Genomic DNA, 27,482 nt, shown 5'->3' on the forward strand with positions numbered 1-27,482 from the left:
GTCATCTCACCGAACGGAAGGTGGAAAGATTTTGTATCCGGCTGCCATCGCTCAACGAAAGCCGTGATCAGCGTAGTGTCAATCTTATCGTGCATGGTGGCAGGAACGTGATTCACCCCAGTGCCCTCCAGTCGCTCGAACATCTCGCTCTCCGCCGGCCAAGCCTCAGCCCATGTACGCAAAAAGCTATAAGTCTTTTCCCGGGTATGACATTTCAACAACCCCCCGTAACTGAAGGCCTCTCCTGGTCCTCCCAAATACGGGTAGCTATGTGTCCTAGAAAGCTAGGAATCACACTCCCGTCAACAGACCCACCAGGCACCTCACTCCTAACAACCCAAGAATCATTAATGGCCCTCGACCGTTTCCTGCTTGCCCCAGACACAGTGGACGCAGGTGATGTGCCAGATCTACTAACAAACCTACCACCCCTACCCTTACGCACCTCTACCATATGTGTCTCGTACATGTCATCAACCCTCTGACTGAATGGACCGTAATCATCATACGGTCCACTCCTATCGTCCACATCCTCATCCTCATATGCGTCCTCCTCCTGGTCACCCTCCTCAGCATCATCATCGTCATCGTCATCCTCATCCTCATCCCGACGGTGGATCCGTTCTCTACGAGCCGAGGCCGAAATACCACGGGATCTAACATGTCTATGCCCCGACTTCTCCACTGAATAGCTTCTACTAAGAAGCTCTACATTCTTCCCCGCACCATGACGACCCAGTGAATTCTACAAAAAATTAAAAAATATATAAACATACAAAAGTTTTTTAGAAAAATAAATAACTACCTACACATACAAAATACCAACACTTCCAACATATCGTCATGTTTATAAACATAAAATTAATAAAGATTATAAAAAATCAAAGACATAATAAATAAATAGGACACAAAACAAAAATTTTAAATTATTTCAAATAATTAAACATAGAAAAATATTATACGGCATACACAAATACACACATAATACCCTAATGCATACACAAATACACACATAATACCCTAATATATTACAAAATTTCAGATTTCCAAAAAAAAAAAATTATTTCAAATAATTAAACATAAAAAATAAAAAACAAATATATTACACATACACAAATACTCACGTAATACCCTAATGTATTACACATTTTAAATAAAAAAAACAATTACACATTAACACAAACAATTTCCACATTACTACATCAATTAAGGCATAAAAAATGTTTAAACATCAAACATAAAAAAAAATTAAACATTAACACAAAAAAAAAATAATCTGATTTTATAAAAATAAAATATACACGATTTATAAAAAAAAAACACATAAAGTTGATAAATATTTAAAAAAAATAAAACACATTAACAAAAAAAAATTAGACATAAAACAAAATTATTTTAAATAAAACTAAATATCTGATTTTGCAAAATAAAAAAAAAAAAAAAAAACAGGTGGGGCGCCTGGCCAGGACGCCCACCCACTGGCGGTGGCGCCAGCTCCGGCAGCCATAGCCAGTGGGCAGGCGCCTGAACTGGACGCCCACCCATAGGCACAGGCGCCAGATCTGGCCGCCACGCCAATGGTCTGGCGTTTGGTTTGGACGCCTGTCCGGTGGCTGGCTTCCAAGCCAGATGCCACGCCACCGGCGTTGGCTGCCGGACCTGACGCCCCGCCACGCGCCACCTTCGCCCTTTTTTTTTTTAAAAAAAAAATATTTAAATAATTAACTTGCCACCAGGTCGCCGCCTTTCCTCCGCCGTCGCCGCCGCCACCTCTTTCCCTTGCCGCCTCGACATTGTCGTAATTAATATTTTTTAGAGAGGTAGATTTTCTGATTTTTTTAGAGAGATGTAGAGAGTGTTTTTTTTTAAAAAGAAAAGGGCAATAAAGTCACTTCAACACATATTTGTGGGCTTTATGTGGAGATTTGCGGGCGATGTTTAGCGATTCACTTTTCCTTTTCTTATCTTGTTGGCCTTGCTTTGCCTTGTCTTGTATTGCCTTGTCTTTCCTAGGTCTTGCATTGCCTTACTTTGGCCATGAGGCAAGCTAAGGCACTACCCTTAATTGTCAAAATTAGGTGTTTTTTAGGATAAAATGTTTGATGCTTTGTCCTTGCGTATCTTGTGCACATGCCTCATGCTAAAAGTTATATTAGGCATGTAGATAAATTTGTTTTTAATATGCACACATTCTTAGATGTGGCTGGCCACACGGTGTAACCAACCATCATGGGAGTTACTTTTTTAGTGTTAAGGTTTACTTGGTCAGTGTCACAGGGGTTCTTGGGGTTATCCGATCACTGTTATAAGGGTTACCCGGTCAGTGTTAAAGGGTTATCCGGTCAGTATTAAAGGGGTTACTTGGGGTTATTTTGTTCTTTTACAAGGGGTTACACGATATGGCCAGCCGCACACAAGACGAGTTGTTTAATATGGGTTGTTTAATATGTTGCACAATACTATATGCACTATTCACAATATTTCTACATAACAATCTTTTAAAAACATGTATGTAAAGAAAAATGGCCAATCTTTAGTGACGATATTACTCATGCGAGCAACTTTCTACTAGATCTAGATCTCACCCCAAACATATCAACGTTAAACCCTAAAATCAGCACAAAACTATAAAAATAGAAATCTCTCCATTAATGGAGTAGACAAACCTTTATGTCTATATTATATTATTATTCCTTCTCTCTCGAAATTGAAGAAACTTAACCACCGACTATTCCTACTCTACTCTTCTTCACTCTTTTCCTTTCATCCATTCTTTCCCTCTTTCTCCTTTCCCTCTTTCCTACCTGTCCTCCTTTCACTTTGACACCACCTCTTCCTCTTTCACCTCTTAAACCCCCCATTCAACATTTTTTTTTTTCAATCTAACTTCACTCAATAATTATAGAAATCTCAAAAACCCCAAATACCCACTTTCTAAATCCCTCAAAAATCTAAAAAAGTTCCTAAATTCATAATATTTCCATTTATTTCTTCCTCATTCACAAAACCCACCTTCTAAATCCCTCTAAAAATCTTAAGTAGTTCCTAAATTTTCTCATTTCACTCGTATAAATCTCAAAAAACCCACAAAAACCCATTTTTCCAAAATCCCTCAAAAATTAGTAGAAAAAAACAATGAGCTCTAAAATGGTAGCTTCAACACCTTCATTAAGTGAAGGAATCATCAAGAAAATCATATTAACTTACACATACATCTCAATATGGCTATTTTTTTCATTTAGTGTAATAATCTACAACAAATACATCTTAGACAAAAAGCTCTACAATTGGCCTTACCCAATCACACTAACAATGATTCACATGTCATTCTCTTCAATTTTATCATTCCTTCTTGTTCGTGTGTTTCATGTTGTTGAATCCCCACTTCAAATGACAAAATCATTATATATTTCATCAATTTTACCAATTGGAGTACTCTTTGCTCTGTCTCTTTGGCTCTCAAATTCAGCCTACATTTACCTCTCAGTCTCATTCATCCAAATGTTGAAGGCTTTAATGCCTGTAATCGTGTACTCAATTGGGGTTATCTTGAAAAAAGATAGTTTCAAGACGAACACAATGGCTAACATGATATCAATTTCTATTGGAGTTGGGATTGCCGCCTATGGCGAGGCAAAATTCGATGTTTATGGAGTGATTCTACAACTGGGTGCGTTGATCTTTGAGGCAACAAGATTGGTTTTGATCCAAATCTTGTTAACTTCAAAGGGTATTCAACTAAACCCAATTACTAGTTTATATTATATTGCGCCTTGTTGCTTGATTTTCCTGACTGTTCCTTGGTTATTCGTCGAATACCCGCTTTTAATGGCGCAAACTAAAGAGTTTGAGTTCGATTTCGTGATATTCGGGTCAAACTCTTTGATTGCATTCGGGTTGAATTTGGCTGTTTTTCTTCTTGTTGGGAAGACTTCAGCATTGACTATGAATGTTGCTGGTGTTGTTAAGGATTGGTTGTTGATTGCGTTTTCGTGGTCTGTGATTAAGGATACGGTTACTCCGATTAATTTGTTGGGTTATTTGTTGGCGTTTTTGGGTGTTGTTTATTATAATCGGGTTAAGTTTCAGAGCTTGAAGGCTTCTGAAGGTCAAGCTCATCAAAAGAAAGATAATGTTGTGGATTATGTTAAGGTTAATGATGACGAAGAGAGTGTAAAGAAGTTGTTGGATGATAGAGATAGTAATGGTGTTAAGAAAGATGATTCTTAGCACTAAATGAATATGGAGAACTCGAGTTGGATCGATTTATGGGTGTTTGGGTCGTGTTTATGTTTGGTTTTAGCTCGAGTTTGGGTTGTTAAATTGTATACGAGTACAATGCAGGATGATTGCATAACATGACTAAGCTAGAGGATCAAATTTAGCTTGTACATGTATGGGTTGATCGATTCGTGTTCGTGCCAAGTTCAAAGTTGTCTTGTCGAGTTAGAGATGGAAAACTCTAAAGCTTGATGTTTTACGGTTAATTCTAGCTACACTTATTATGGAGTATATTGGTATTGGTATTAGATGGTTCAAATCTTTAAGCACATTGCAATGTCATTGCAAAATATTTCCATTAATGCTTCTTATAAGCTCTCTCTCTCTCTTTTTTTTTTTTTTCATTTTATTTGGTTCTTTCATTCAATGTAATAGTTAAACTTTTCAATGAATTAATGATGATAAAATAAAAAAGAACTCTTCAATGATTTTGTTTTTCTTTCCAAATTATTACCAATATTTGCTAATGTATTGTTGACTTGTTAGTTAATTTTTAAATAGATGACATAATTAAGAATTTAGTAATTTTGGATCTAATTTTGTGACCTTAAAAAAACTTAAGAAAGATTGTTTATTTTATAATCAGTGTAATTTTCTATGTCAAAAACAAAAGTATTGCGGAGTACTATATATTTGAAGAATTGTTAAAATGGTCGGACCAAATAATTTAGGCGAATAATTGCATGTCAATCTCACCAACTGTACAGATTTGTTATTGTCACTGATTTTGGTGTTTACTTGCTCCTTGAAAAGTGTGTACTCATCTGTTACATGCAAGATCTACACATTTAAAACTTAAAGTATTTATTTAGAGTGAGGGATAGCTCAAGTGGTTAAAGCTCTTCTCTCGGTTTCAAGAGATCTTGAAATCGATTCTCATCACCCGTCCTTTTGCGGCTCTCTAAACACCAAAAAAAATTTAAAGTTTTTAATTTTGATTTTTTTTTTTTTAAGGAAACATAAATTACCCCAACTTTTGTTTGCTAAACGAAAATAATTCCAACTATATTTATTTTCTATGACTAAGATGGAGTAAATAAAATGATTATGAAAGATTATTATACTTAGTCTTGCGCATTTCTTTCTCATCATCTCTATATATATACGAAGTATCCAATATCAAATTAACCTCTACAATACTTAACCGAAAATGTACTTCTAAAACACATAATGGATTAATGGATTATATTGAAGAGATGAAAAGGAATTATATAGCCTAAAGTCTATTCAAGCTTTCCAAAAAAGCAACGGTGGAGATGGAATTTTGATCTCAAGTATTGATACCTTAAAATTTTAACAACTAAACTAGTTAACATTCAAGCTCAAAATCAAAATCCGATGCTACGAAATTTTTGCAAATGACAATTAAGAAATACGTAATAATTTTTTCTAATACTTTGAAATTTTTATACTTCATACATAAAGTTTCCTGTTGCAAAGCATGTCATTGCTTTTTATAAAGAGTTGCTAAAATTTGCATGAAAGCATGTGATTTTCTAACTAATTAAATAATTCCCTTTATAGAAAGTTAAAAGTAGGTTGATTGGATCTCTCTTTTTACTCTTAATCCTGACTTTGGGAGTATGTATTATTGTAGATTATTGCACAATAGTCCGTATTTGGTGTATATTTTTTCTTGGGTAGGTGAAACTATTTGTCTTTTTTTGCATTGTCTCAGATTTTTATCATGTGACGTTCAAGTAAATTATATAAAGTACAATATTCCAGCACACTCAAACTACTACAAATCCAGATTTTGTTTAGTTTCCTTTTATAGTCAATTATCAAATTAATTATAGAATTCCCTCAATTAATTGTTTAGAAACTGGTTAGGTTGGTTAGATTGAGATGTGAATCTTGTGATGGTATGGTGATAAAATATGAGTTCTTAATATCAAAATAAAAAATAACAAAATACAAGTAAAAAATTGTGTATTAGATATTATTATTGTTATTAATATAGCATTCTTATACGTAATTAAAAATATTAGCAGTCTAAAATGTGTGTTTCAGGTGAAACAATTTGGTGACCTTTGTAAGTGGGCTGAAAATGAGTTCAGACCAAGTGATTGTTGGGCCGAATATTACCTGCACCAAAGAGCATGTTAGCTGACATATAATTGGTATACACTAATTGGTATACACTAGACCCTAGTGTAGGTAGGGGTACCTACACCCCCCTCTAAACTTATCATTTTACCCACATCCCATAACCCACAAACCTGCAGTAACTACCCACCAAATCATTTTAATTTCTCTCTCAAACCTTCTTCTTCATTTCTCTAGACTTTCTCTCTCATCAAAACAAAAAAATCTGAACCAAAATTGCTTCAAAATACTACGAAACTGCTTCAAAATACTTTGAAATTGCTTCAAAATACTGCTAAATTGCTTCAAATGTCTACATTTGCGAAGAAATTCAACAATTGCAAAAACATTCACAGAAAGAGTAAGTAATTTTACTACAATTTTTTGTACGAACCCTAGTTTTTCTATTTTATTTTGAAATTACATGTTCAGAAACATAATCTAAGTTGATTAGAACTATTTTATGCAAAAATCATTAAAATCTACTATATTGGTGCTGTTTTTGTAGAACCGAAAAATATGTTTCGAAGTAGAGAGATAAAGAGAATGATTACTCAGATTAGAATCCTGTTCGTTGAACACAACAAGGCAGATTTTGAAGAAACGTAAGTATTATTTCAAAAACCTATTTAAACAATAGTAGAAATTTTTTTTTTAAAAAAAAAACAGCGTACAAAAGTCTCAAGTTGTAGATCTAGAACTTTTAAAAGATATTAAAAAGTCTCATGGTATAGATGTTAACATTTCTACGATTTCGAGGTAATATATGAACATATACTGAATTATAAATGTTCATTTGTATATTTGAATTTATTTGAGTTTATATTTGACTTTATATGCTTAAATAAAAAATGTTTATTTTTATGATACGTTATGCACATTTATGAAATGCATAAATATTCATTCATTTGAGTTGAGAAACTGACTTATTCATTCAATGAAATCTTTTGATCATTTATGAAATTCATAATGTTCATTTACATATAAAGTAATGTTCATTTTAAAATATATGTTAATATTATTTCATTTCAGATTACATATATATATATTTATATGCCTAAGAGACGAATGTTCATTTCTTTTACACATTATGCACATGTGTAATATTGATAATATTCATTTGTATGCATTAAAACTAATATCTTATAACCAATCTAGCTATATTGTAGTGATGTCCAAAGTTACGCATATGATATAAATTTGCACATAGAATTGAAGAATATGTAGTTGTTTTGGAGAAGATAAAATAACTTAGCAACGCTGATTATACAAACTGCGGAGTATACATTAGGAAGCATATAGAAACCTTCACTACTAAACTTAATGAGAGTTAGATTTGTGATTTGAAACCAAACAGTGTAAAAGTGATAAATGTTCAATAATGTAAGATATATTGTTCATTTATAAAGCAGTGTCTATAATAATTAACATTTGTTAATTCATTTTGTTCAACAGGTGGACCAAATTAGGAAGCAAGGATGCGAAACTTATATTATTTGAAGAAAAACACTAATTCTAGGTTAAATAGAAGATAAGCAAGAAAGTTTGCAAAGGAATAGTACATGTTATATGTTCATTTATGAATGTGTATATGTTCATTTATTATATATAGTTTTATAGATGTTTGTTTTTGGAGGAAAATAGACTTATAGATTTTATTTGTTAAAAAAATTATTGTAATTGATATTTCATTTTAATCTTTATTTGTATGAAAAAATATATATTTTTTAGGTTTTATAAATTGGTTGTTGGTTCTTTACTTTTGTTCATTTTCAAATTGATAAATAATCATTTACATATGTTGAATTTTAAAAAAACAATATAATATACTAAAAAAGGTACTATATAGAAATAAATTATTATGTCTTTAACACTTGAAGAATTTTGAACAAGAGCACCTTGATCATTTATTGGAACCGTGGGAAGAATAACTTAAATATTTGTTGATTGAACATTTCTTTAATGGGGTTTGAACATTTCTGGGTTGAAGTTTGAACAATCCTGAGTTGAAGTTTGAACAATGCCAAGAACTATGGGTGGAACAAAATAACCAGTTTGAGATTTTGTAGACGCACTAGTATGAATTGGAATTCTTAGATTAATTTTAGCATTAGTTTTAACACCAACAACACCTTTATGTTTGTAGAAACGTTAGAACGAGCTTGACAACGCAAACACGTTCAACAACATTTAAATCCTTCGCCTGCAAAAAAAAAAGTTAATTGATGATCAATATTAAATCAATAAATGTTCAATTACAAATACATATATACACATATTAGAAAACAAAACCTTAGCAAAAGATGAAATATCTAAATCATCAGATATGCTGGATTGAAGAGTGCTTTCAATATAAGCCTACACTTATCATAACACTATTATTCCTACACCTATCATCTTTATAACTCTCACTACAACAAACAAATAATAAAAAATGAATTGTCTTTTCTCCTCTTACTCTTCCCAATTCGAATTCCAAAACCGTTCCTAAAAGCATGTTCGTTATACATTTCAAAAGCTTCTTCTTCAGATATAAATTGTTAATTCAGACTTAGCTGCTTCTTCATCAACTATATCACCCTTTTTTTTTCTATTGCACACATTATTAACACACAATTATAAGTGAAAATAAAGGGTTTCAAAAATGACCAATAGTTAATACATAAAATGTTCAATAACGAAACTGCACATGTTCAATTTGAAAATTTTAAACACATAATATTATCATGAAAAAAATTGTAAAAACAAATGATCAATATGACATTGAAAATGAACATAAAATGTTCATCGTCATCACAACAGAGTATTAACAATCCAAAAATGTTCATCATCATCATAATCAAAATATCAAAATTGAAGCAATGAAAACATATAACACATACATTGAAGCAACAAAATCGAGTACAAAATTATGTAGAAATAAACAGAGCATCCACATAACACAATATTGATAATCAAAAAGTACAAAATTATGATCATACATTGTTGAACAAACGAATCAATCAATCGAACTTCAGATGAAAACACACTTTCGAAATCACGATCGAAATCGGCAGAGGAAGAATTAGACATTGATGATCAACAACGATTATCAAAATCGTAAAAAATAAACTGGAAAATTAGTATAAAAATCAAATGAAGAAAATGAATTGAGCAGAGAGAATGAAGGTATTACAATCAATTGAGGAGAGAGAAAATATATGGTTTAAAATCATATATATACATAGCTTGAATGATAAGAAAGGAAGGAATTAAAAAAAAAAAAAGAATCAAAGCTGTTCGGGAGTACTACCCATACTAGCTACAAAACAATGTAGTTTTGGGGGGGGGGGGATAGGTAGAACATCCTACACTAGGGTGTAGGGTAAAAATTTCACATTTGGAGTATGTTTGAGGAAATTCCTCTGATGCCTAAGTCGGTACGATACGAGTGATTGAAGCTTAATGAGAGAATTCAAATACATTTAGTATAATAAACTCTAGAGTGTATACCTCAAAAAGATGTGATTTTTGGCTATTTATACCCATGAGGTAGTAAATAGTGTGGACCCAAGGACTAGTGGGCTGATCTTATCCATGTATGCATAGGAATTGCTCTGGACATTAGGAATGTATTGGACTTTAATTTAGGCATTTCTAGAGATGGTTTCGTGGACTTGGCCTATTTAATAAGATAGAGGCCCAAAATGGGATCCATTTTGGCACCCAAACAATGTGTATTGAGCCATTGATAGACGTACATAGTCAAACTAGAATCATATATGGACTATAAAAAAGAAAGGATTAATACTGTTTTTTAATTCCAACTTTCATTAATTTATTTTTATTAATCCTAACTTTATTTATTCTGCAATAATTTCAACTTTTACCTGCGTTTTCTTTCTTCAATTCGGTTTACTGGTTACCTGAAGAAAGGGTCAATTTTTTTTTAAAACAAATTATATGACACGTGTTGCACTCTAATTGGTTCAAAAATATATAAAAAAAATAATTTAAACTAAAAAACAAAAAACAAGGGGAAAAAAAAAATCCAAAGACCACCAGCGTTGGGTGGCCGGTGGCCGCACTTCCTCAGAGACCCACACCCCACTTTTTCGACCTACCGAAAACCCCCAACCCCACTTTTCTGACTTGCCGAAAACCCTCCTTGCACCGGAAACCCTCCCATCACTCCCGTTGATTGCGTTATCCGACAATTAGAGGAGAGAGAAAGGGAGCGGGCTGCGGTTTTTAGGTGGTTTCGGGGGTGGGGGAGGTGATTTCGAGGGTTTATAGGTGGTTTCGGGGGTGGGAGAGGTGATTTCGAGGGTTTACAAGTGGTTTCGGGAGGGGATGGAGACGGTTTCAGGGACGTGGGCTTTGGTTATGGATGGTTTCGGGTTTTATGGGTGGCGGTTTCGGCGCAAGGGTTTGGCTATGGCTGGTTTAGGGGGTGAGGGGAGGTAGAGGGGGCCGGTTTCGCGGGTTTAGTGCGGTTTCTGGGGAGGCTTTTGGGGTTGGGGCTAGGGAAGCAGTGGTTCGGGGTTGGCTATGGAGGAAGGGGCCACCGCTAGTGGTTGTGGGCTGGTGGTGGCTGGTTTTGTTTTTTTTTTTTTGTTTTCTTTTTTTGTTAATTGATTTTTTCTTTAATTTCTTTTATTTTTTGGACCACTTACAGCTTGACACATGTCAAGTGACCTAGAAAATTAGGACATTGACTTTTGTTGACCGGTTTGGATATGAAGAATGATAGGCCATATCAAAGTTGGGATTATTGAGGAATAATCCAAAGTTCGGATTAATAAAAATAAATTGGTGAAAGTTGGGATTAAAAAACAGTATTAATCCAAAAAGAAATGGTCGAAGTAGTAGATTTTAGGCTAAGCTCAACATGATACATCCGGCCTAATCTGACTAAATCTAGCCTAACTAAAAAATTGATCCGATCTAAATTTGGACTTGTATGTGGACAATAATTTAACGTGGCTTAAACCCAAACTAGACTTAACCCAACCAAACCTAATCGTACCTGACTCAATGACCCGAATTGACACTTCTTCCTTCTAGTAGATTTTTCTTCTACATAGATCAATGAATTATTGCTTCAACATGATTAGATAACTTTGATGATGTAATTATGTAAATGCCAATGCAAATTCAAAAAGAGTAGTGCTCCACTGAACGTCTGAACATGTATAAATTGTCTCATTGGACATCATGCTTTTGTTTCTCCAGTAAAGTTTGAGAAAGTTACTGCCAGAAGAATTGAATAAACAAGTTTTGCAATAAAAAATAATTTGATTCTGATTAGGTATTTTTTGCCTACCTTGAGTTTAGTCAATAGCTGATGTCATAAAAAAAAGAAAAGAAAGAAAAACACTAATCATGGATGCACTAAAGCACAGTACATTTTCTAAGAAACAAGGAAAGGATAAAGAAATCCCCAACCTCGAGATTGGTTAAAATCTACTAACCACATCAAATACTATTCGATGACTATGCTTCTAAATCACTACTTGATATTATTTTTTGTATCAGAGTATTATTTTTTACTCCCTTCGTTTCATAATTATCACAACACTAGGTGTTGTACATAGTTTTAGGATAATTACATTATGATTTGAGAAGGTTTTACTCCATACGATTATATTCACCTAAAATGTTTAACTTATTCTTGAAATTTAGGGAGTACACTTGTCTAGTTCATAGTATATTCATGTTATCACTCTAAATTTGTTTGTGATTTGAAGTTTAAGTTACGGGGTAGCACTTTGCAAAGTTAATTACATTCAAGTGATTTGAAATGACTAAACTTGTTATATTTACAAGTGTGAGCAAGTTCAGATTTTCCTTAATTAGCTCCATGAAAACCAAAACTACAGCTTAATCTTAGTACACATTCTATTTTCAAGTACATTTCATACAAAAACTAACTTCATTAACTCTATTACAAAAGGGAAGAAGGGAGAGAAATAATAGAACAGTCAATCTCACTCCAAAAAAGCTATACATTTACAAGGCCAAAAAGCAACATAGATTTTCTCATTTTGTAGTCCTTAGCACTCTTCTTCTGGTGAACTTTTACCTGAAGTTAACGGCAGAATTGGCTTAGGCAGCTGAGCTTTATACCACTTAGCCGAAACAAGGTACAATCCGAAATTTATCAAGCTTAAAAATGACAGTAGCCCGTAAAAGCAGTCAAGTCTTCCCTTATTAATGTTGTCTCCTATCCATCCTTCACCTGAACCAAAGCTTGAGGTGACTTTCTGAACAATAACAACCAAAAAGCTGCTTACGAAGAAACCTAGTGAGATCGTAACAAAGAAAAGGCCCGTGCTCAGTCCTTTCATTCCTTTTGGGGACTCGGTTATGAAAAAATCCAACTGGCCGGTGTATGTGAAAGCTTCTCCAGCACCCATTAACAAGAACTGTGGGATCAGAAGGAAAACACTGACTGGAAGAGCTGATGTTTCAGAGGAAGATTTGGCCACTGATCGCCGCTTCATTTCAGATATTGCTGCAGCAGCCATTCCTACAGCAGAGAGGAGTAGACCCAGAGATATTCTTTGGAGGTTGGTGAGACCTGTTCAGAAGCAGAAATGAATAAAAGGTTAAGCAACAAGGTTGAGCAATAGTGTGATACACAAATAAATCATTACGAGTTAAAGGCTTTTAAAGAGATTGCTTACCAGCTTTTCCTTTCCATTTCTTCCACAGTGGTATGACTACACGATCATAAACTCCCAGAGTGACTAACACAGCTAAAACAAAGAATACAGTTAGCGAGGCAGCAGGTATTTGAAAACCGCCAATGGATCTCTCCATAGTGGATGCTTGTTCAACTGAGAAGGTGAGTATTTGTGCATATGTAGTCCAAAATAAGATTGTTGTTGCCCAAATAGGCAGTAGTCTGATCACTGCCTTCACCTCCTCCACTCTTGTAACTGAACATAGTTTCCAGGGATTGCAGTCCAAGACACCATTTTTCACATGATCTCCTTCAGAAATGACTGCAGCTTTATCCAAGAAACTACAGGAAAATGCAAATGAATTAAACAGTGGGACCAAAATTATATTGGCATATTAAGACCATTGTACCTTACAACAAAGCACCACCTTTTAATAATTCTTTCTTCTAAGCCAATATATTATAATTGTCCGTCACAAAACATGGAATTGAAATGTGATAATCAATACATGAAAAGTAAAGTTGTTTTTCCTTTTCGAAAAAAAAAAAAAAAAATCAGACATATAGAATTGGAATTGGAATGTGATAACAATACCTGAATTGATTGGTGTGATGAATTCTTGATGCATTTTGAAAATTTTCATATAGCATTTCTGTATTATAAGGAAGTTTCATTCTCCTTTTCGAGGTGGCAGCTACGATTACTTGCAGAATATGAGAAATGGGGCTTCCATGACTTCTTTGGTATCTGTATCTTTTGGTTCCCAAGAGTAATGCAAAGATGGCAATAAACATTGATGCTGAGCAAATTCCGTAGGCCAAGGCTCGACTAACTTCCTCTTGAACATAGACAAGCACTGTAACTGCCACTAAAGTTCCTGTGCTAATAAAGAAGAAAAATCTGTTGAAGAAATAGGCCAAGTTAGCCTTTTCCTTCTCATCACTCTCATCAAACTGGTCAGCTCCAAAACCTGAAGCACTTGACTTCAAGCCACCTGTCCCGAGTGCAATGAGGTAAAGCGAGAGATACAGAACTCCCATTTGGAAGTTACCAGCAGGCTCGCACTTGTCTGAATTGGCAGTGTCACAAGGTGGTGGATGCAAGTTTGGCAGTCCAGTTGACAGAGCTAACAGGCCAGTTCCCTGGTCAATCAGTGTTAATTAGCATTCTGACATGCAACCACAAGGGAGGAATAAACAAACAGACGGATTTGTAACAAGAAGCAAATCAAACAGCTTACAATGGTCTGAATAACAGCAGAGATAGCAACGGTTCTGAATCTGCCAAGGAAGGAATCTGCAAGAAATCCTCCCAGAAAACACAAGAGAAATGACGTGCCCATAAAATCAGTGACAATATTGGCTGAAGCTGAAGTAGTCATGTGCATGGTTCCAGCCAAATAAGTGACAAGGTTCACTGCTATACCCATCGTCGAAAGCCTCTCACATAATTCAATTCCTGTGGACACACATAAAAGAAGACCGATATGTAATTATGTAAGGTGAGACAAATGTGAATGCTAGATACATTAGGGACTTAGGGTGTTGCAAGTGCACCCTTCTCATTCTCTACAAGGTTAGGTTGTCACTCGCGTTTTTTCACTTAAGACTTAGACACTTAAGAGTCAAAACTTGAATCCAAACCTCAATACAGATATATGACAAAAGCACGGGTATCTCTAGGCTCCATATATCTGAACTATTACAAGAACGATATAAAGCAGAGTTCAGAGGCAAGCATAACCGCATAAGTTCCAAGGCATCACTTACCTAAAATAAATCCTGCAGGTATCCAACCGCCAGTTTTAGACTTGTCAGCAGGCAATCCGTTATAGTCAAAAGCTTGTGCATGGATGGAACTCATCTTCTTTCCCGGATTGGAACGTTCAAAATAATGTGATGATCAAAGCCTAACACAATAACAATTCAATCATGTGAACAACCAGGAAAATGAAGGAGATATAAAAGTATTGACTCTGACTACCAGATGTTAGTAAATTTAGTAGAATATGATAAGAGAATGAGTTAAATATTTGAAGCAAGAGAATTTTGGTTATTACCTTCTTCTAACTCAACTTTACTTAGAATTATACAATCAAAGGATAGGGTGTCTTCTTTTATAAGCAGGATACAAGTAGTGATAATGACTACATTTTGTGCTGAAAACAGCTGTTTCAGCAAAAAGTGCTTGCATCATGAAACTGAAGATATTAAGTAGATTGCTATTCCTGACCAGTGCTTCAACTAAAATTAGAATAAGGCCGAAACTATTTGATCAGAGATACGACAATTTTGCAATCTTTAATTGCATATTTAAATTTTGCATAGATTAACTCAGTGATCAATGCTATTGCTACCCCACAGGTATATGGCTCTTAGCTCAAGCATTAAGATATCTTCCCTCCAACAAGAAGATATCTTTACAAGTAACAAGATTATCACTACATTATGAAATTGAACAAATTTTTGCATTTATGAAGCTGAGCGTTATCCACTGAAATAGCGAATCATGTCTGAGGAACTATTGTCCATGAAAATTGACCGCTACATTACAAATATTTTTTTTTAAAAAGCCTTAAAACCAAATAACATACCCTCTTTATTTGAAATTATCAAAAGCAAATGTGAATTGTATTTTGAGAAACATTTGGACCTATCCTCAATATAACTCCAGAGTCTTCAGTTGCTAAAGGAAATTTAGTGGAAACTGAGACAAATCAAAGCAAGACTCTGTATGAAAGACTAAAGTTTCTCCGGGACAATGCCCAAAGAGCTAACGTCCATATCACGATTTATTATCAACAAAGCCATCACTGTAAGAATGTGTTTTTTTTTTTTGGTGCAGACTGTAAGAATATGTTTCTTCGTCATGTTTACTGATTAGCTTGAAGCATGAAAAGGACTAGGTTGCAAAAAATACAGTAGACAAAATGAATGTGACTGTCTGTCCGGTGAGTGGTATACCTTCAGGCACAAGCTATGGTTGGGTAGCTCACAATGTCACAAGCATAATGTAGTCACAAGATAGTTCCAAACAGACTCATAGCACTTCATGGTGCAAACCTTAAGTGACAGAGACAAGAAGTGCGTGTCCAGGAGCACCATAGCAGAAAATGAATAGGGTTGCAGGGTCATGTCAGAATAAATCCAGAATCTTTGAGGAGCATAGCATGAATGCTAAATATCATAATTGGATTGTCTATGTCAAGAATCTTAATCCGATACTATGATCTGATAATGCAGACCTGTACTGTCAAGCGTACACCAATCCAAAGCAAGATCCCAATCTTTACATTCTTGTATACCTTCAATCCAATTGGCTATACATGCCCAAAAACAAAAAAACAAAAAATCCAATTGGTATTCTCGGGTTAAAAATTCAAAACTTTATCAGTATGTTTATCTATACAGATATGTAACACAAAAAAAAATTATTGTTCAGAAAGATCACACACAGGCACACTTCATAGATATTAGAATCAATAGGTAGGTAAAGCACTAAAGTAAGCATAAATAAATTTAGGCAAATGGACAAGCGGCAATTATTAATTTAATCTATTCTGAACTTTTTGTAAGCATGAAGGAGGCATTCAACCAATCAGTACAGTGTGTGACTTGATTATAATTTCCATCAGGTCAGTGGAGTAATTTTACATGGAAGGCTTCAGCCAAACCAGTACATGCAAGTGGTTTGGCAAAAACAAATAAGCCTATAGGCTGTAGCACCTTAATGATTGTACTCATAAATTAATCGGTTAATTAAAGATACTGATTAAACTGATACAGAAAAAACACTAAAGCTTCCGATCATGCAAATCTTCTGCTTCGAAATAGAAAAATTCAGCATATAAAATAAAACAATCAATTGGAGAAAAGGTAGATTAAAATAACTTGAGATCACCAGTAAGATCGAAGCAACTCAAAAGCAACATCGTATGCTCGATGTTCAAAGCACAAAAAGTGCACTTAAACAAAGAGAAAAGGTCCTGAATTGAATAGTGAACAATCAACATACATAATCTTTGATGTTTCTTGATTACCAGGCATAACCTGCACAGAATGCAAACCTAACTATGAAGATATAGACATTTAGTACTACTAGATCAGATGGCTACTCTTCTGCGAAGGACATGTAAATATCTCGTAGCATTTGTAGTTAAGTAAATATCAGTATCACTTTTGCTGTGCAGCAGCAGCGAAAATATCAGTATCCTCAGTTTAATGCCACTAGTAACTATGTTAGATAACCTATCTTTAAGTGCTATATTTGGTGGACAGCAGAAAATAGCACAAGAAGGTTCAATAGTTCCTTAGTTTAATACTAGTGTTTTTGGTGAGAGCTAAACAAAGACGAAAGGGTGCTAGGCTTCCTTTCTGGCCTCGACAGCCAAGTAGTGCTAAGCTTCTATCCTTAGTTTAATGCTAGTTATGTCGCTGCCAAGTAGTGCCAACTATATTTAGCACCTTATCATATCATAGTATTTTACTAGTCTCATATACTCAGATATGCTGCTTAAAGTAGGATCCTTTGGAACAAATATCTACCAAAAAGCACCTAGTTTGGGGAGCAAACAAAAATATATAAAGATGAATATTAAGATATTCTATATTCAGAGCTTTGTTTAGTGTTCCACCTTCCCTCCCCACACCACGCCACACCACAAAAAAATACCACTCCGTAATAATACTCCATACTTCATTTGTCCCAATTTATTAAGGTCACGTTGAGTAGGGTGTTATTTTATGTTAACATAACTAGAATATCTTAAGATATAAACGTTAAACAGTGATAGTCAAGAGTAACAAGGTTTTACCACGAAAGTCAAACGTGATCTTACAGTTCAGGGACGCAAAGGGGAAGGCTGGCGATTGAAAGTACATTCTAATAAAAGTTATACTCTAACAACCTATTATAAATCGTAGGATTGATAATGAATTCATATGCGAATTTGTGAAGAAAATCTTATGTCATGGTAATATCAGTCAATCCCCATTACCTCATATTCTTCATAAATTTTCATCACCGCTCATCAGTCATTACCACTTGAATGAAAAGGTGGTATTAACTGGTAATGCAAATTTACAAAGAAAAACACATGCTAAGGGATGAAAATCCATTGCCATGGTAATGAACACAGGCTTTCCTTACAGATTTACACACAAGTTCATTATCATTTCCACGATTTATAATTGCCTGCCAAACAAGCTTTAAAATTTTAAGTCATTCATGTAGAAGTATGAAAAGCTATCTTCACAGTATGTATTCGCATTTAATCCATATGGATTGGAAAAAAAAAAAAAAAAAAAAAAAAAAAGAAGAAGAAAAGAAAAAGAAAAAGAAAAAGAAAAAAAAGAAGAAGAGGAATTGCATTCTAAATGACATGGCTGAACAGTAGAGAGCTCCATGTCTAGTCATGATGTCAATTCTTCTATAAACTTGCTAAAGGGATCCTGTTTTGGCAGAGTTACCATTTTTACCAACAAACATAACACAGTTACCGCAAGTCTTCAATGTATAAGATGAATTTAAGAGCAACTAATTCTACTTTGGAAGCTTACACAAACAAAGTGTGACACTTGCAAGTGTTCTCACTGAGCTATAAAAAGAGTGTCCATCATAATCAGGTTGCAGAGTTGTGTCAATTTCCAAAATGATATGATTCCCGAACAAATAACAGAATAGAGTTACTAAAGTTCTCCTGCCACCAAAATTGTCTAAAACTCTTCCCAACAAAGAATAGTTTCAAGCATGTAGATTCTTGGCTACAGATTGAATCTTCATGCACTTGGTTAAGCCCACATAGATGTTTTGTCAAATAATCAGAAATTCAAAATAGGCTAATCAAGAAGACAAGAAAAATTAGTTCATTAAACAAATTGATAAAAGGGTCCATTATAGTTCCTTGACTTCAGATCCATAATAAAAACGAGCCCATAAAAATGTTTCCCATATATGTATATTCTTACATTTTTCACAAAATTTCATTGTCCTAAGCTTTAAATATGCATACACTTATAGAAGATCCCTTCAAAACAGTATGCAAACTCTTCATCTTTTTGCCACACTTGCTACATTGTCAAACTCTTACACTTGAACACTTACACCACGTACATGACAATTAGAGACTTTGATCACAAATGCAAATCTCAAAATAAAGAATAAATAGTGCCTGACCCTTCATTCCCGATGTTTGACACCTAGTCCAAGTAGCAGAGCTCCTATGGTACGTGAACAGAATAACTGCCAAAAGGGCATACAAATTTCCACTCGCTGAAGTAGAGATATCATTGAAATCTAACCTCCGTTCCGGGTTCTGAAGTGGATTTCAGATTGCAATTCTGGCGTGTCAATAATGTCTACATAATCCAACATTCAACAGACACAAATCCTGTTAATTCACAAGGTACTTTACAGACCGAATTCCAATAAAATCATCAAGACCATATGATGTGAGGTAGCTCTTATACATAGCTTGTCATCAGGAGACTCTAGATGAATAAATGTTGCTTTTTGGAATGGCAAAAGAAGCCCCTGCTTAAAAATTATAGGAGTAAAAGCATTATTAGCCTGCTTTTCACCAAACCAGGCAATCCTTAACTGTGATCCTTGCCATATGACATAAAAGTTTCACAAGTTCAAACTGCATACACCTTCTCATCATTCTCGTCATTTTTCTTACATCTTATGCATATCCACATTCATTGATTGCGCAATCTATAGATATCTAGTTAAACCATTGTGCATCCAGGAGTCTTATTTATCCCCTTCCGGTCCATCAATTCTCTGATGGTGTATTTGTTCTCCCAAATAGACAGTTTTGCATAGATATTGGAAAGAATAACGTAATCTGCCTCATGCATCAGATCATTCCCAATCAACCTCTCTGTGAGAACTTCATTAAGCTTTACCTCACCTTGACCATTATAAGAGTTGATCAAGGTTCGCAATATTATTGAGTTAGGTTCAATGGGCATACTTTCAACAAACTTCAGTGCCTCTTTAACAAGACCAGCCCTACACAACAAGTCCACCATACAACCATAATGTTTCATTTTAGGTGGTATATCATAGTTCGTCATTGACTTAAAATAATATCGACCTTGATCAACTAAACCCGAATGACTACAAGCATTCAACACGCTGACAAATGCTGTATCATCAGGAGTGACTCCATCTTTAATCATTTCCTCAAAAAAGGAAACAGCTTCCATTCCATGTCCGTGCATTCCCAACCCCGAAAGCACAGAAGTCCAAGATACAATGTCCTTTTCCTTCATTCCTCTAAAAATACTCATGGCCTTCTCAACATCACCACACTTCATAAACATATTGATCAATGAGTTACAAAGCTCGACACTTTTACAAATGTGTTCACTCTCTATAAAAGACGCAGCCCAATTCCGAAGCTCAAGATCACTCAAATCACCACAAGCCGATACAACAGACACCATTGTAAACTCGTCAGGACAAACCTTAGCAACCTGCATTTGTCTAAACAACCCAAGAGCATCAACTGACAACCCGGACATCATATAAACACCAATCATAGCACTCCAAGTCACAGAATTTCTCTCAGGCATTTCATCAAACACCTTCCGTGCATCCTCAACTCCTCCCTCACAACACCCATACATATGAACCATCGTATTTCCCACATGTAAATCTCCATCAAACCCTAATTTCAACACTGACCCATGAACCTGTTTCCCCAATCTCAAATCCCCAACTCCAGCACAAGCCTTAAGAACAAAAGGGTATGTAAAATTATTGGGCAAAACCCCATTTTTTACCATAAAACAGTAAACATTCAGAGCACAATGCTTCAACTCAGATGTTTTTGCAAAACCCCTGATCACAGTATTAAACAAAAAGGTATCGTAACAGCGAGAATCGGCTTCGGGGGAGAAAAGAAAGGAAGAAGCGTAATCAATGGCGTCAAGGTCAGAACATGTAGAGGTGAACTTTGTGAGGATTAAAGGGTTGTTATGGAGGCCAAGTCTAAGAATTTGAGCTTGGATTTGGAAAAGTTGAAGAAGAGAATTGCAGGTTTGGAGGAGAGAGAAAGAGTTGAGTTGGGAAGCTCGAAGTGGTGGTGGTTGGGGTTTGGAGGAGAGAGATTGAATGGTGATGGCATGAAAGAGTCTCCTCATTTTGGGAGGTGTAGACTGGCATATACCGTTATTTTTGGGAGGGAAATTGAAGCTTTGGGGCCATCATTCATATCCTCGTTGTTTTTTCAAGTGCTCTTGCACGAGGTTGCTCCAGTTACTCAACTTAAGAATAAAGAATTCCGTATATCAGATAGGGGTGAGCAAAAATTTAGGGTACCTTGAATAAGAACCAAAACCTGTAAAGAATCGCAGGTTCTAAGACCAAAACACCTACAAGAAGTTCCGGTTCCGGGTAGTAAAAAAGAAAAATCTGTTGCAATAGGTTCTGCTTCGAATTCTCGATTTTTTGGAATCAGAACCTATAAGGTACCCTGTAACCTAATAAAAGTGTTACTTAAGCCCAAATAATATTTCAATTTTAGCCTAATGTTTACTTAATATAAATAAAAATAATTGTAAAAATTATATGTATTAAATTTGGTAAACAACTAATTTTTGATTTGTTGTATTTGCAAATTGTAAATTTATGACCCTCCAATTTTTTTAAAAAAAATTGCAAAAAAAGTATGACATATAGTAAAAGATAGGGACCCTTAATCGGAATCAAAACTTGTAGGTTCCGGTTCCGGTTTCCATTTTTCAGGAACCTGTTCAACAAGTTTTGGTTTCAGTTCTCATTTTGAAGAACCTGTTGCAATAGGTTCCGGTTGCGGTTTCAAAAAATTTAACAGGGTACCCTGTTATGCTCACCCCTATCTCAGATGGCAATGTTATAATTTGAAATAATAGTTTAATTTTTACTTTTTTATATTTTGACAACCTAACTCATCATCAACTTCTGTTTCCTTCCATCTTCTTTAACCTCCTTGTTTCCATTCTCGTCATCAATGACACACGAACTCAAACAACCACAACAAACTCCATGCTTAACACCACAGTAAACCGTAACTCAACCCCAACACTATCCCTAGAATGATATATAAATTAAGTGCATAGGTTAACCACAAAGGGTAGGTCTTTGCCTTTCCCCATTGCTTTAGTCAACCTCCATTGAAGAATTCAAACTCCATTGTTGAAGAATTAAAATTTAATAAGATAGAATTAGGAAATTATTATTATTATTATTATTATTATTATTATTATTATTATTATTATTATTATAGATTGTATAGATATCTTAATATCTTTAATTTCTATCTTATGTTGAGTTTCCTAAACCTAATAGGTTAAGGAATGTGTGTACTATATATATTGTGTTGATCATTAATGAGAAGATTGGAAATTTGAGTTAAATTTAACATGGTATCAAGAGCCTAGATTAAAACAGATTTTACTGCACATATTTTTTTTTTAAAGAGAGAGAGAGGAACGTACACCATGACTAAGAATGATGAGTCACCACCACTGTCGATGGATCTTGAGTATCATCTCGGGTCTAGTGATCATCTCGGTGTAGTAATTACACCTGTGGCGAAAGCCGTGAGCTGTTCGTTGATTGCGAAGTGGAAATTTGGGTTCATTAATGGTATGATTGAGGAACTGAGAGATGATTTAACCAAGATGAAGTATTGGGTTGTGGCAAATTCAATGCTTGTATCTTGGATATCGAATACTCTTGAAGCAACATTTTTGTATGGTGAGTGGTACAAGGGTTTGTCAACTCAAACACAATAGGGGTGCGTAAACAAGAGGCTACGGATACGGTAACGGAGTATTTTGGGCGCTTGTCCCAAATTTGGAAAGTATTGGTACAATATTGTCGTGTTCCAAAGTGCTCATGTGGGGCGCGCGTGCAATTGTAACATTGCAAAGCAAGTTGGAGAAATACAAGAAGATGATTATTTGCATTATTTTTTGCTTGGCCTAGATGATCCATATGAGGCAATTAGGGCACAATTGTTAGCACAACCACCTTTGCCTCTTGTGGACAATAATGCATATCAAACGTGATTAATACGGAGAGATTAAGAGGCAAAGACGGCAAGCCAAAGACAATATTGTAGCTTTTAAGGTAGATTCTTGTTCGAATGGAGAAGAAAAGTCGTTTTGTACTCATTGCAATCGAGAAGGCCATGAGAAATGGTTTTCCTCCTTGGTGGAATGAGAGGAGAAAGGGTGGTCGAGGCTTGGAAAAGGAGGAAGAAGAGGACGATGTGGACGAGGAGGTGGTGGTGCAAATAATAACTCAATCGTACGTGCTAATGTGGTGCAAGGGAGTATAACAACAGGGAAGGTGCATCAACTCAAGGTCTTGTCGGTGTTTCTTCCGAACAAGCTCAAGAAATTATTGATTTGTTGAAGGCAAAAGAGAAACTTGAAGGTAAAACCTGTGTGCCATGGATTGTGGACACAGGAGCTTCAAACCATGTTACGAATGATTTGTCAATCATGACAAACATCAAGACAATTCAAAATTGTCCGATTGGCTTATCGGATGGTCAAACAGTAAATGCGAATCAACTTAGTTTAATCACATTGGAATGTGGTTTAAAAATTGATAATGTGCGATAGGGAAAAAATGGGGGGGGGGAGGACAAAGGAAAGAGAGATGCCTATAATAAATCAATTGATTCGTCATGGTAGAGAAGAAAAACGGCCCACGGACCATACTTGAGCTTCGGACCAATGTCCCCAGAAGCAAGGAGTACGCTCGCGTGTTTCAACGAGAACACCGAAAAAACCTAATTCAACTCACAGTTAGTTTGAAAGCATAGTGATCACAAGCTATGGTGCTCCGTCTTTTGGTTCACGAGGAAGAAGCCCCGACTAACTCCGTGCCAGCAGTCGCGGTAAGACGGGGGGAGTGGGGGGAGGAAGTGTTCATAAATTTTATTTGGTTTAAGGGCTGTTCATTCTACCAAAATACCAAAGGCTTTCAAGGCTTACACCTCTTAATTAAATTGTAATTTAATTTCTGTAACACAGTTAAGTGACGAACTGGGTTGTTTGATTCAATTTACTAACAAAATTTTTGTAATTCAGGACTAGTTGAAGAGGACGATGATTGGCGTGGGTGAATGTCAAGATGGATTTTATTCTTTCCGTTGTGTTCCACAAATTAGAGTGCTAGCAGCAGATTGTGTGGTCGACTTGTGGCATCAACTAACGTATGGGCATCTGTTGGAGAAGATAACAAAGTTGCTTCCTTCTGTGAGTAACTCTAGTAGAAAAATTAATAACGTTTGTGATGTACGTCCTCGTGCAAAGCAAACAAGAGATAGTTTTCCAATTAGTGAGAGTAGAGCAAGTAGTATGTTTGAGCTAGTTCACTTCGATCTTTGGGGACTGTATAAGACGGCCACGTCTTGTAGATCAAAGATGTTTTTGACAATTGTTGATGGTTATTCTCGTGTTGTTTGGATTTATTTTCTTAGCAATAAAATGGAAGTGGAGTTCATGTTTCTCAATTTTGTTGCTTTGATTAAACGACAATTTGATATAGTTATTAAAGTTGTTCGTAGTGATAATGGAACCGAATTTAATCATTTACAAGAATATTTTGTGAATAATGGAATAATTTGTGTGTTGGCACCCCTCAACAAAATGGGAAAGTAGAGAGAAAACACCAACATATCTTGAATGTGGCTCGAGCTTTGAGATTTCAAGGAAATTTTCCTATAAAATTTTGGGGGGAGTGTGTTTGAACTGCTTGTTATTTAATTAATCGTACTCCGAGTCCGATTCTTAAAATTAAAACCCCATATGAGATGATGTTTGGTAAAGTTCCGATGTATGAGTGTATTTAAGTGTTGGGGTGTTTGGCATATACTCATACTTAACGAAGTAAGGGTGACAAATTTGCATCACGAAGTCGGAAGTGTGTGTTTCTTGGGTATCAGTTTGGCAAGAAAGGGTGGACATTATTATATTCTATCTAGAAACTCGTAAATTTTTTGTATCTCGCGATGTAAAATTTCATGAACAAGTGTTCCTGTTTGGTGAATTGGTAATTGAAACTTTAGAAAATTTAGAAGCCCGTGAGAATATGAATTATGATGAACGATGAATTTGGGGTATGGCATTGGGGTGAGCTTGACGGTGATGCTAGGAACGATCAGCAGCACCAGCGCACGCTGGTCGACAGCAGCATCGGAGCACCAGGCACGCTGTTTTTTCCCGCTGGAAATGCATCACCCGTTAGTCGGTACGCAACATCCAGCGAGCAGCCAGCGCCCGATGGCCGAGGAGAAGTAGGTGTGACAGCAACCCCTGAATTTGAGCATTGAATTTCCAGCGGTAGTTGGGCAACAATATCACCAGACTGCCTCGAACACCGGCAGTGACAACCTTCAGCAACCTGAGACAGCAACATCTGGTCGAGGAGAGGCAACAGCAGCAACTGGTCGAGGAGAGGCACCAGCAAATGGTTGGACATATCTTTGGCAACCTAAAATGGCCTTGTCTTCAGCTTGCAAAGCATTGATTGGGCACAAAATATGCCAATACACAAATATTTGAGGAAAGCTTGGAGCTTGGTAATGAGAAAGATAAGAGTGTTGAAATTGAGGGAGAACTAGGAAGGGGTAAACGACAAATATTTCCCTCAACAAAATTGCGGGATTGCGTGACCCACATAAATCATATTGGAGCTATAACGTAGAAAAGCTAGAGTTCCTAGATCGTTCAAAGAAGTGATGAAGCATGAGGGTTGGAGAGAAGCTATGGCAGCAAAAATTAACGCCCTTGAAGAACAGGGAACATGGACATTAAAAATACTTCTTGTAGGGAAGAAAGCACTTGGGAGTAAATGGGTATATACAGAAGAAAGAGATGAAGACGGTAAACTACTTCGGTTAAAAGCAAGACTAGTTTGCTTTGGCAATCATCAATAGGAAGGGATTGATTATAATGAGACATTTGCTTCGGTAGCGAAGATGTACATCAATAGTTCGTACTTTTCTTTTAGTTGCAATTGTGAAGGATTAGGAGGTGCATCAGATGGATGTGGACAATGCTTTCTTACATGGAGACTTAGAGGAAATTATTTTTTATATAAAAATACCACCAGGGTTCGAGAAAAATATTCAGACAAAGTTTGCAGAATGAAAAAGTCGTTCCATGGTTTGAAACAAGCGCTTAGATGTTGGTTTGAAAAACTGTCGACTGCATTGAAAGAATATGGTTTCAAACAATCATACTTTGATTATTATTTGTTCACCTTGTCTAAAGGGGGACTGCAGTTGAGTGTGCTTATATATGTGAATGACATGATAATTGCAGGAAATAGCAAATTTGCATTGGAGAGTTTCAAAGCATACTTGAGTGAATGTTTTAAATGAAGGATTTGGGGGCCCTGAAATATTTTTTGGGGTTAGAGGTAGCTCGGAGTAAACAAGGTTTCTATGTGTGTTAGCAGAAATATGCCTTGGATTTTATTTTAGAGACGGGGTTATTAGGTGCAAATCCTGCAAATTTCCCAATGGAACGAAATCAAAAACTAACCTTGGCAGGGAGAAGGATTTTTCCAACGGAGAGAAATATAGACGCTTGTCTCTATTTATGCAAACACCAAAAGAGGAGTATTAGGAAGCAGCTTTGAGAGTGGTTTGATATTTGAAGAAATGTTCGGGTCAAGGTATTCTTCTACGTTCGGATAGTGCCTTGAAGCTAAAAGGATGGTGTGACTTGGATTGGGCTGGATGGTTTGTGTTGCTAGGTCTCTCGCTGGTAACTTGGAAGACTAAGAGCAACACACGGTTTCTAGGTCGTCTGTAGAAGCGAATTATAGGGAAATGGCAACGTTAACTTGTAAGTTGAAAGGGTTGAAACAACTATTGCGTGATTTGGGAGTGGAACACAAATAAAAAATGAGGTTGCTTAGTGAATGTCAATCAGCGTTACACATAGCAAATAATCTTGTGTTTCATGAGAGGACTAAACATATCGAAGCAGATTGTCATTTCATTCGAGATGCAATCAAGGAAGTTGTTATTTGTCCATCATATGTATCAACAATAGTGCAATTGGCGGATATTTTCACAAAGGCCTTAGGTAAGACACAATTTGAGTTTTTTTTTTATTGACAAAATGGGCATTCGAGATCTTTAATATCATAGATTGTGTAGATATCTTAATTAATATCTTTAATTTATATCTTATGTTCAGTTTCCTAAAACTAATAGGTAAAGGAATGTGTGTACTATATATATTGTGTTGATCATTTATGAGAAGATTGGAAATTTGAGTTAAATTTAACAAAACTCTATTGTTGAGGAGAAAGATAATGCTCGGTTAACGTCTTCTAAGCCACATAAGTAAAAGACGTTTGTATCCCTAGTAGAGTGTGAAAAAAAGACTATAATACCCCTTTTGTTTATGAGAAACTTGGAATTTC

At 35.6% G+C, this 27,482-nt stretch overlaps 3 protein-coding genes across 3 annotated transcripts; 1 reads left to right on the forward strand and 2 right to left on the reverse strand.

The window, feature by feature from the left end:
- The first annotated feature begins 2,280 nt into the window (after window positions 1–2,280).
- On the forward strand, window positions 2,281–4,698 carry LOC110704479 (probable sugar phosphate/phosphate translocator At2g25520). Its single transcript, XM_021882262.1, has one exon. The coding sequence runs from the start codon at window positions 3,136–3,138 to the stop codon at window positions 4,228–4,230; it is 1,095 nt and encodes a 364-aa protein (XP_021737954.1). The 5' UTR covers window positions 2,281–3,135; the 3' UTR covers window positions 4,231–4,698.
- Window positions 4,699–12,131: 7,433 nt separating this feature from the next.
- On the reverse strand, window positions 12,132–15,134 carry LOC110704480 (protein NRT1/ PTR FAMILY 6.2-like). The gene is made up of 6 exons (XM_021882263.1): window positions 15,097–15,134; window positions 14,807–14,946; window positions 14,278–14,495; window positions 13,632–14,179; window positions 13,038–13,378; window positions 12,132–12,931 (listed from the first exon to the last, which is right to left on the reverse strand). The coding sequence occupies exons 2-6, from the start codon at window positions 14,898–14,900 to the stop codon at window positions 12,405–12,407; spliced, it is 1,728 nt and encodes a 575-aa protein (XP_021737955.1). The 5' UTR covers window positions 14,901–14,946; window positions 15,097–15,134; the 3' UTR covers window positions 12,132–12,404.
- A 3,778-nt stretch (window positions 15,135–18,912) lies between these two features.
- On the reverse strand, window positions 18,913–21,432 carry LOC110704481 (pentatricopeptide repeat-containing protein At1g08070, chloroplastic-like). Its single transcript, XM_021882264.1, has one exon. It carries the CDS (start codon window positions 21,185–21,187, stop codon window positions 19,766–19,768), a length of 1,422 nt encoding a protein of 473 aa, XP_021737956.1. The 5' UTR covers window positions 21,188–21,432; the 3' UTR covers window positions 18,913–19,765.
- Window positions 21,433–27,482: the final 6,050 nt, after the last annotated feature.

Source organism: Chenopodium quinoa, unplaced genomic scaffold, assembly GCF_001683475.1.
Source record: "Chenopodium quinoa cultivar QQ74 unplaced genomic scaffold, ASM168347v1, whole genome shotgun sequence".
NCBI classification, from domain to species: domain Eukaryota; kingdom Viridiplantae; phylum Streptophyta; class Magnoliopsida; order Caryophyllales; family Amaranthaceae; genus Chenopodium; species Chenopodium quinoa.